General features: G+C 42.7%; 1 protein-coding gene across 2 annotated transcripts in view; it reads left to right on the top strand.

The window, feature by feature from the left end:
* Nucleotides 1-492: 492 nt before the first annotated feature.
* The window catches only part of CACNA2D1 (calcium voltage-gated channel auxiliary subunit alpha2delta 1), a 1,913,432-nt gene continuing 1,902,797 nt past the window's right edge, over nucleotides 493-11,127 (top strand). The window contains exon 1 of one of the 2 annotated variants that reach the window (XM_078674178.1): nucleotides 493-846. In XM_078674178.1, coding sequence (XP_078530304.1) covers nucleotides 752-846 — 95 coding nt within the window. In that variant the 5' untranslated portion in view covers nucleotides 493-751. The remainder of the gene's footprint in view (nucleotides 847-11,127) is intronic. The other variant, XM_078674177.1, reaches the window with a different exon arrangement.

Raw genomic sequence — 11,127 nt, 5'->3', positions numbered from 1 at the left:
CCCTGGCACAATCGCTTCTTATTAATTATATGCCCACTGCCTTGACAGAAGACTATGCTGTATGCACTAAAATACTCACCTTAAAGGATATGCAAATGGAAATTGTGAATTGTTAAGATGGTCACTAGCAAATGGTTGTGGGTTGCAATTAAATCTTACAGTCAATATATTCATCCAAAGTACCATGTCTGGTTATATCAAGCGCGGGGGAGGAGAGGGTACTGATTGGGGGTGGAGCTTAGAGTGGATATTGAAAAAGTAATGAGCGTAAGAGACAGTGAAGAGGGGTGAGACAGGGTGGTGACTTCTGGGTGTTCCCTCCACCGCTTGCACTGAAAGCTGACACTAGCAGACCTAAAGATCCGACTCCTCAATGACCTGGAGTCGCTATGTGCTTTGCAAGAAAGGAAGAAGCAAGAAGAACAACTGCCTTCCTCCTCCCCCTGCAACTCCGCACATCTCCTCCCCTTCTCTGCAATCAGGGGAATAAATAAGGAAAGGCGAGGGAGAGAGTGTGGAAGAGAGGAGGGAGCTGAGATCTGTTACAGAAATAGCCCTGATGGCAGCTGCTGATCAGATCAGCCTGCCGGAGTAGGCGAGAGCGTGTGTGCGAGTGTCTCTGTCTCCCCGGCCGGCCATCCACCCACCGCGGGCTAAGCGGTGACTGCGCCCTGCCCAGCCCGCTCCTCGCCGCTCCACTTCACCTCTTATCAGTTCGGATCGCAGATCTGGGGGCTGCCTGAACGCGAAGATGGCTGCTGGCTGCGTGCTAGTCTTGAGTCTGACACTTTTCCAATCCCTGATCAGCAGATCTTCAGCGGAAGAGTCTTTCCCCTCACCTGCAACGTAAGTGGCCTGCGCGTTTCCAGTCCTGCCCGCGCTTCAGCCGGACAGAACGTGTGGAGTGGGCGGCTGTGGGTGGGGGCGAGCCCAGGCTCCCCGTATGGAAGAGAAGCACAGGTTGCTGGGGTTTCCAGCTCGCGACTCAGACGCAGGCAGGGAGGGGCTGCATTGAGGCTATCTCGCTTGCTTGAAATTGTTGGATTTCCCTTTGCTTTGTGTCGTACAGCTAATCTGCAAAATGGATGTAGGGCGCACATAGCAGTCCGCTACTTTTTCAGTCAGGAGCGCGGCGTGCTGGGAAACAACTCAATGGCTCTAAATATACCTCAGCTGTTCCGAGCTGCTCGGAGTAAAGTTTCCGCGCGCCCCCTCCTTTTCAGAAAGGCTATTTTCATCAGATGGGACTACTAAGGGTGGGTGGCATGAGTGCGGGTTTGGCTAGAGCCGTGTATCCCTGCTGCCCTTTCCCATCCCCGGTGCCAGGACATGATTGATCAAGAGAAGAATCCGAAAAAAAGCAGCGGGGCGGTGCCTCGGCTGTTGTGTTTCTCTTTCACTGGCTCCTAATTGGATCGCCTCCAGTGCACCATGTGTATGTTTTGACAGCTATTGTTTCTTTGAAAGGAAAACCCTGGAACACGGGCCCCGTCTCCTGTGTGCTCGAGTGGTGCCTTAAGCACGGCGTGTGTACACAAGGGGTGCAACGCAAGCTGGGCTCACACCCGCTTTAAACACTTCTGTGACCATATGCGCCTCGGTGCGGGGATTGAGGGACGGCAACGGGTGCGCATCACACGTTCATTGCTGCTGACACCGTCTAACACCTGCGAGACAGTTGGCACCGCTTGGCAAACACAGTGGCAGCATTAGAGGCCGTCAGCAAAGTTGAGGAATAACCCCAAACACTGACCTCTGTGTTTTTTTAAGGCCCGCTGCTCGCGAATCTGGGTTAGAGCTGCCAGGGAACCTTAAGTGGGTGAGTCACTTAGAGGCACTTTACATAGCAAACAGAGCGGAAGGCAGCGCTCTCAGGGCTCCCGAGAAAGCTCGCTACGTGTGCTCGTATCAGTGCAGCAGGCAGGGTTTAAGGCAGTACAAACAATACCGTCCCCACAATCTGTGCTGCCCGAGTGTTGCTAAAATATAGCGTCTCTGTCTTCACTCTCCGATGCAGGTTCGCGACAAGAAGCTGTTACACCCAGAGACCCATGGGTACCACGCACTGGACTTCAAATACAAACAATGCCCACACTCCACCCTGTGTGAGAAAGGACAGCCCAAGCGCACGTGTTCCACACACACGAGTGTGCATTAGCAATGAGCACCTTATGTGCCCTCGGTTTCAAACCACCAACGCGGCCATATCTCACGAGAATTATTTATTTACTCGATGACGGTTGGTTGCCAGGAGAACACGAGAGGTTCTTGACGTAATCCTAATGCAAAGAATGCCACTTCTCCCAATTAGAGCTAAAGTTATCGCTGGCGTGAGCTTGAATGCCTCCTACAACTCCTTGAGTCATTAAAAAGGAAAACGTGATTAAAATCTGACCATGAATTAGTGTTGTCTTTTATATCTAAATAATAAAAGCTGCCCTTGTTTATAGTGGCAGGCTGCCTAAGGCCTCAACACAAGTGCTGGGCCCCCTTGGTGCTAACAACTCTATTCTTTGTGAGCACGTCGCGTGCATTCGTGGCCTTGTTACTACTACAATATATTGCTGTTTTCGGCGGTGGTCCCATCTGTGACCCGTTTAATCACCCACCTCACTGAATGCTAAAATCCAGCCGAGGCCCGCGCAAGGAGTGCGACCCGCCTCCTCCCTCGGGGTCCCCATGCTCTGGGATAATGTGACTAGTGAGAGATTTCCACACCCTCGCGATTTACAGGGGGCGCCCGAACGAGATGTTTGCAGACGAATCTCAGGCCCTTTCTGTAGTGTCTCTCGAACACAGTTACCTGAAGCGCAATAGCAACTGCGGTTGAGAAATATTGTTCAAGGGGGGCATTATTTCAGAATAAAACAGGTGCCCACATGCTAGCATGTCCATGTAAACTCCTCCACTAAAATTTTTTATTTCTTATGATTGTTAACAAATTCCTCTTTGTCGAAATGCCTATGCCAGCTCCCTCCTGGGATACCTGTATCCGGACAGCATGGCATTGAAATGCCGTAAATGTGAAAGACTCCTTTTAACGAAGAAGGGGGGGAAGGAACCTCGTTCTTGGCTTCTTTTCCTAAAGCCGCCCATTAATTTTATTACCCTTTACGTCATGCACACGTGCCCTTCCTTTGTCCTAATTCCTCGTGCATTGCGGTCGCCTCACTAAGTGGCACCCTGTCACCCCTGCCTCTTTCCGCTACTAGCACATGCTTATAGCGGAACACAGACACATTAGTGTATAGTCGACCGCAAATAGGCGGCGTTTACTGTAGCGCCACACGAAGGAGGTTCAAGTAGGCATTTCCTCGCGGCCTTTTTTTTGCATGACTTAAATTCGGTGTATTTTCTGTTTTCTAAACCGAAGAGTGTTTTTATTTCACCCACCCACCCCTTCTTGCTAGTGTGCGATTCCAGGCCGGCTGCCGTGGTTTACAAACACTAAATGAAGGAAATCAATGCGAGCCGAATTCCCCTGGGCCAAAGAGTGCCAGAAAGGTTTACTCAGCCATGGCAGGGCCGGGTATTTAAGCAGAGGCGGTCATGTTACACTTTAAATATTCTTCTACTGATTTTTCTTCATCGGGTGACACGACGAGATTTTTTGTTGTGACTGGGGGAAAGATTTTCCGTTGTCCTCTTTTGTTATCTGTATAAACAAATAGACCACAACTCTGCTTACATTTGTGTACTGAAAGACAGCACGCCACGCAGCTTCCTTCTGAACATCACTAGAACTCTGCACACCTCAGGGGTGCGCTGAGTGTATGGGGAGGTGGGCGCGCAAGGGGTTAGCAAGTCCGATGCCACATTATTTTAGACACAAGTATTCGGTGTCTAGCCATTCCAGAAGCATACGCTTTAGGCACGGGTAGGCAGCACCAGAGGTCCAATTCCCGCAAGTAAATCTGTGGGGGTGGGGTGGGGTGGGGGTGTCTTTCCGACTTACTCACCTGTATTTAATGACACCTATCTGCTGTTTCAAACGTAGCAGGTCCAATAACTTATTTCAGACACTGCAGTGCTAACGACTGCCAGCCAGGGAAACTGCACAGGAAATGAGTTTATTAAAATGAAAAACCACAAAGAGCAAAATATATAATGTATGTACTATTCTACGCAGTAGTGCACATATTTCTGACGATTATGCATGTTTAGGTGTCTTACCGCTGAATCTTGGACCTGACACAGTTTGTTTTTGTTGTGCCCTACTGATTACTGTCTGCAATGTAGATTGTTCTTTTGTCTGGAGAACTATCTCATCTCTGAAATGTTGTTTAAATATGTGTGTATGGAGCCAAACAGCTGAGAATATATCTATTCTATTAAATGGCTATAATGTGTAATGTTGTCTGACTGCACACTTACTGAAATATATCCAGGCTTGACATACATGTTATCTTTTATTTACTACTGAGGCTGTCAGATGTGTGTTTGTGCCCATATTTTTAAAACCGCGGCGGTGAAACACACCGACACACATTTTGCATGTGTTTTAGACTCCATTGTTTTTCCAATCCAAATGTTAATATCCATTCCCATTTCTATACTGTATCGAGCTGACACATGCAGCTTTATTCACCTTTGGAATCAACAGTTTTAAGAAAGTAAGGGACTGTCAACACAGGAGTTATTCTCCGTGGCATATATGTCAAATTAAAGGAATTTACAAGTGACACATAATTGTGCACACTTTTCTATGGCACATATTCTGTTCTGTCCCCCACTACTCACGGTTTTAGTTATGCATTTTTTAGGCAACACATTTTCATTTATTGACATGTTTATGGTTGTTTGATGTGATTGATTGTGTCAGATGTCACACCTTTTTCACAAGCAATAATTTCTCTAGCGAGTTAAAAGCTTTTTATTCACCAGTGATTTTTGAGCAACAGTTTTCCAAATGTCTGCTATTGTGCTATACCTTACATATTTACTGGAAGTCAGTCACACCAAGAAAAGCAAAATTGTTCATAAAAAAGAAAAGGGAATACAATAGAATGCTGCAAGATTATAATCCTGTAATGCTGTGCTCTTTATGATTGATGGAATTAGACAATCAACTGCCTCTAATATATGTTTTAAACATAGAATATGTACACTTAATAAAATGTAATCATAAGATGCCTGCTATGTCTCCTGTGGTACTAAGATAGTACACACGTGTTACTATGTGTGTGTGTGTGTGTATAAATAGTCGTACAGTATTAGCATGTAGCATGTCAGGTACAGCACATATATTGCTTGTAAACAGAGAAATATATGCGACACAATAGGACAAAATGAAATCCAATGTGTTCCTTATTTCATACGGTTTATCCCTTTTCAGTGCTTATGCGTTTACCACGTTCACCCATTTAGACAGGCACAGAATGGTAGAATAATATAAATGTGATTATTTTTAATGGTGATCCATACTTTGCTGTATTTATGCTTAGAACATTTATTTGGAAAACCATTGATTTCGGTGGTTGATTTTAGTAGGAAGCAACGGTCCTTGGCACTAACCCACTGTTTACAAACCTGGAAAGTACATTAGTCTTTGGGGCCACCTGTTCACTCCTTTCTAAACATGGGGGTGTGTGGCCCTTAAATCTGTCTACACTGTGGGGTGTTCATAAAATTACAGTATGAAGGGCTAACTATAGAGAATACCTCTTGTAATGATACAGCAGCAGAAATCCCTTTGTTCATTTTTAAGAAAACAGTATGAAGCGTGCAGAGAGAAAAAATGCAAGCATTCAATAAATTAACTTTTATTTCATGGGTTCTTTTCCAGGTTAGCAGGAATATTTCAGTTGGGGCAACTCAGTGTGGTGCACAATGAAACTTTAATTCCTAAACCTGTTTATAAAAATTTAAATAGCCCATTTATGCTTTTCAATATTAATCACAAAGATGACACGTCAAGATTTTAACATGAGGGCTGCCCTATTCAGATTGTTTTCACCACTTGTGCAAAACAAACAACACATGCAAAATCAAATAATTCAGCAGGTCTGCTGCAACTGAATAAAACATGCAATTTCTTTGATCAATTAAAAACGAAACCATATAATAGAATTGGAATGCCGAATGCATGTAAACATTAAAGGATACTTTCAACAATAAAATAATACAATTATGTCAGCTCAAAACAGAAGACAAATATTTCTGTCTAAAAAAGGTAATGTCTGGCTACAGAATCCCTGCCTTGGATTTCATAGTGCATTGGGTACATTGTTTACGCTTTAGTCACCTTGATGTAGCCAGGTGTCGCAGATCAGTCTCTTTTATGCACGAGTCATCTTTCTATGCTGGCCAGAGACTTCTGGTAGTGAAAGAGCACTCTAGAAATACGTCTGTAAGGTTATGGTTTGTTATATTAAGTCTAAATAACAACGTTATTTGAGTATCAGGGGCTTGCGTCTTGATACATGATATCAAGAATACACAAGTCGAACTGAGAGTCAAAAGCCAGCAGCGCAGCAGGTAATATATATGACAGGGTGGATAAATGATTCCTACATGGACAGATCACATCACCTATCTATAAGCAAAAGAACATTGAAGAGATTTTTGTGGAGTGGGTTTTGCTCTGGGGGTGATAAAAATTAGGCTTAAGCCTCCCACACATGGGGGAGGGGGGATGAAGTGGCAAACACTAGTCCCACTACTATCCTGAAACAACAAGTAGCAAAATGAAAGAAAAAAAGGAAAAACAACCTCCCTTTTATGATGTAGCTTCGAAAAGCCTATACATTGCTATATTTAAAGACGTTTGCAGCCCCTGCGCTGTGACTTCACTGCATGATGTTGTATTGCTGTTTTGCATTTCTGTAGAGCACAATCCACTACCGGTAGGCCTCCCAGCACTTCCGTCAGGGGTACTTTGCAAAATGTCTTCTGATTCCGTGCGTTGAAAGATGCTACACATTCCAAACATTTTCATGAATTCTTAATATTCTTTCATAAGTAGAGCACAATGCTTTTTGATTATTTATGTCTCTAATTATTAAGAAAATATTATTTAAAACTTTTAAATCCGGATTGGTATTCTATTAATTCTCCTCATTTTTAACATCCGTTTAATCTGTGTTTCTGGGAATGTTTGAATCTTTTAAAGGCTGAAGAAGGAGCAAACAATTAATGAAATACACACCTGGAAAGACCCCCATTTTTTCTATGGAGGCACGTTCGCATTATTGTGGCCTATTTTTCACAGGTACCAGCTCCAGCCTCCAATTAAGTGCTGATGAAGCTTTGATAATACCATTGCTTCGCAGGGGGTCTTTGGGTTATGTTAGTGGTATCCTTCTCACTGGGTTTGACTGTCCGTCAGTCAGTTCATATTAACCTAAGTCCTGAATGACATCAGAAATACAGATGAGAACAAGCTGAATTGGAATATTTGTTTGGCAAGGGGAGCGAGAAAGGAAAAAGAATACGCATAGTGCTTACTTAGACTAGGGGCACTTGAGATAAGCAGAGGGCCTGGTGCTCACCCACAGGTTCCCCAGAAGAGAACATTCAAGCAGAAATGGATAATGCTGGTGGCCTCTTGCCAGATGAGGGGGTCTAGCACCATGATACCGAGCATTTGGCAAGAAATATTATGCTGGAAATAGAGTGCTTTAACCAGCTTTGAAAATAATGGAAGAAAACATGGGTAGCTCATAGAGGTATTACATTACAACATTTGTAATGCCACTGGAATTATGCATTGTAGGGGGCAAGGGTGTCCCATGTAATTATGGACTTACTTCTCTTGTCATACAAGCCTTCATCTGCCACATAGTTTGGAGATTTAAACAAAAAGACATTTTCTTTATCAGTACGAAATATGTAGATGTTAGACTGATCATTAGCTCATTTTAGAAAAAAGCGCCACATGGGTGGCTTATTGTGGCAGACCCTTTAGAAAGCTTTACTGCTCACCTTTTAGTTGTTCATTGCCATGTTCAGGTGTTACACTGTACAGGTGTTACACTGTACTTTCAAGGTAAATCCGTCTCCTCCAGAGTAGTATTGTGTGTTAAAATGAATAATACAAATACAGCGGAATGATTCTTCTCATTTCATCTACTTAGCCTTTGCTAGTAGCATTATTTAATCAGACTCGCTCCATGCAGGAATCCTCCGCTGCCACATAATTGCAGTATCCTTCAGCGAATGCCAATTGTTCTATAGGTCATCACCAGTTTGTTACCTAGTATTCACAGCTATAAAAAAATATAAACCGGCATAGCTTTTTCGTATGATATTATCTCTGCTTTTACTCTGCTTGAGACGAGCTACGCCCGTCATAGGGATTTGCTCAGACACATTACATACATAACCTTGAATGTTGCCTTCATTTATTTCTTCATTACTCACATCACCCTAAGCGTTCAGTCAAGAGTTTGTACCAATCACATAATATATGATGATGATGTGCACGACCGGAGACAGGGTCCTTTAACTCGGATGGACTTAATGAATGACAACTGCTTAAAAGACAACACAGCGCACAGCACCTGGTCTCCACTTGGAAGGGGCAGTAATGCTGCTACTTTTACAGGGTATGAGAATATGTTTGGAAGACATTGATCTGCTGAAAGGATTTGTAATCCAGTTCCACTAATGTACTGTGCTCTATTGGCTAGACCCCAACCCGGAAGCAGTACTAAGAATCTGAATGCGTTGTGTTATCAGTGTATTGGTAAATATGTCAGTGTAGATATTCATTAAAGCAACGTGCATTTTCTTTTCCCCCTTATTTTTGGGAAATATGCAATCTGATGTTTCCCCTATCTTGCTGGACAGCCATATAAAAAACCTACCTCATTTGCATAGTAATCCAATGAGCCTGGCAAGGAACATATGTGCACCATTAAACTGCCATAAATCACAACACATTTACCAGCAACCACAAGATTTATTCTGTAATTGGAAGCTATTGCATAGGATCGCTTATGTCCAGCCTCAGATCACAGCATATACAAATAGTCCTCATTCTGTCCAAAAATGAGCGCTGCACAGGATTCTGCATTAACAAAATAATCGTGTCCACATTATCACCGATTTATCATAAAATGCAGATGCGATAGTGTGTACACTTGGTGAGAAATCGTACACTATTTTAAATGTAGAGCTCAGAGCTGATTGTGCCTCACATGGAGCACCATTTGCGAAGCAAGCATGACTGAAAAAATGATTCACTAGAACAATCCTAGGAGGGTGAAAATTGGGGCTGTGTTCAAACTAGACTGCATCCCTCTGATATACGTCCTACCTTGTTTTTAAACTAGATTGCATCCCTCTGATATACTTCGTAGCTTGTCTTTAAACCATGCTGCACCTCTCTGATATACTTCTTACCTTGTTTTTATACCAGACAGCATTTCTCTGATATACTTCTTACATTGTTTTTAATTAAACCAGACTGTATCCCTCTGATATACTTCTTACTGTGTTTTTAAACCAGTTTGCATCCCTCTGATATACTTGCTACCTTGTTTTAAATCAGAATGCATCCCTCTGAAATACTCCTTACCTTGTTTTTAAAGCAGATTGCACCCCTCTGAAATACTCCTTACCTTGTTTTTAAACCAGACTGCATCCCTCTGAAATACTTCCTAGCTTGTTTTTAAACCAGATTGCATCCCTCTGATATACGTCCTACCTTGTTTTTAAGCCAGACTACATCCCTGATATACTTCTTACCTTGTTTTTAACCCAGTTTGCATCCCTCCGATATACTTCCTACATTCTTTTAAACCAGACTGCATCCCTCTGAAATACTTCCTAGCTTGTTTTTAAACCAGACTACATCCCGGATATACTTCTTACCTTGTTTTTAACCCAGTTTGCATCCCTCCGATATACTTCCTACATTCTTTTAAACCAGACTGCATCCCTCTGAAATACTTCCTAGCTTGTTTTTAAACCAGACTGCATCTCTCTGATATACTCCTTACCTTGTTTTTAAACCAGACTGCATCTCTCTGATATACTCCTTACCTTGTTTTCAAACCAGACTGCATCCATCTGATATTTATTTATAAAGTTTTATAATGCCTTATTTTTAAATCTCAAAACATTAAATGTGACAACCATGTGAATTGCTGGTGTATTGGAAACCCCGGAAAGCACAGTGTGTACTAAAGATATTATACTAAGTACATTCACTATCTATGGCTGGTCTCAAAGATTAGAGTATTATTTTAAAAACCTTCGATTGGTAATCACATTTACTGCACTCAGGATGGTTTACATGCATAGAATGAAAGGGAGCTAATTATGACTTTTTAGCTAGGTTGGGCAACAAGTCACTGAAACTTGAGACATCTATAGAAGTAACATGCTTGTCCTTTTGGTATTGTGCTCGTATTTGGGTTTTACTAATGCTAGCAGCCATTAGGTGTAGAAAAATGGGTTCTACAGAGGACCTCTGGGCTTCCCACACAAGTCTTCTTTTTCTCATGCCATGAAGAACTATGGTGGGTTATTTGTAGGATGCCATTACCCTATCACATCTTCTATTATGGTACTGCTTGGGCTATCAGGCCACTCAGTTGGATCATTAAGTCACAATGCACTGGTTGAGTTTGATGTCTTCTGAAATATATTGCGTCTCCTGGACTGAAAGGGTGTGGGGTAGAACAGAGGAACAAAAAGGCAATCGACAGATGCGTTTTCCAGGATATATTATCAAATATATTACTAGAACAGAACTAGCCAAGACCCTGTGGTTAGAAGAAAAGAAAGAAAAATAATGACCAAGAGTACTTTCTTCCACTGGGGTTGCACAATTAGAGGCTCGGCTGAATTATCTAAGCTGTCAGATCCTTTCTGATACTGAGCACGACTGAAGGTAGAGACCCACATTTACATTTGGTATCTGATGACTATGAAGGCTGCTTATTAACTGTGTCCAGGACGAGTATAGGGCACTATATGTTGTCTTTCTCGAATGACTGAGCACTTGCAGACTCTCTGAACCATTACCCCTGGGACCATCGCTCTACCAAACAACGCGGTATCTCACTTTCTTTTGAACTTTTTTTACAGTACCACATGATTTATATATCTTGTACCCTTGTTGTGACATGGCAGTTTCACCAGTTGTAGACCTGTGTTTTTTTTATTACAATTGCAGTT

Source organism: Lissotriton helveticus, chromosome 1_1, assembly GCF_964261635.1.
Source record: "Lissotriton helveticus chromosome 1_1, aLisHel1.1, whole genome shotgun sequence".
Classification (NCBI taxonomy): domain Eukaryota; kingdom Metazoa; phylum Chordata; class Amphibia; order Caudata; family Salamandridae; genus Lissotriton; species Lissotriton helveticus.
This window is presented reverse-complemented; position numbering and strand designations above follow the sequence as displayed.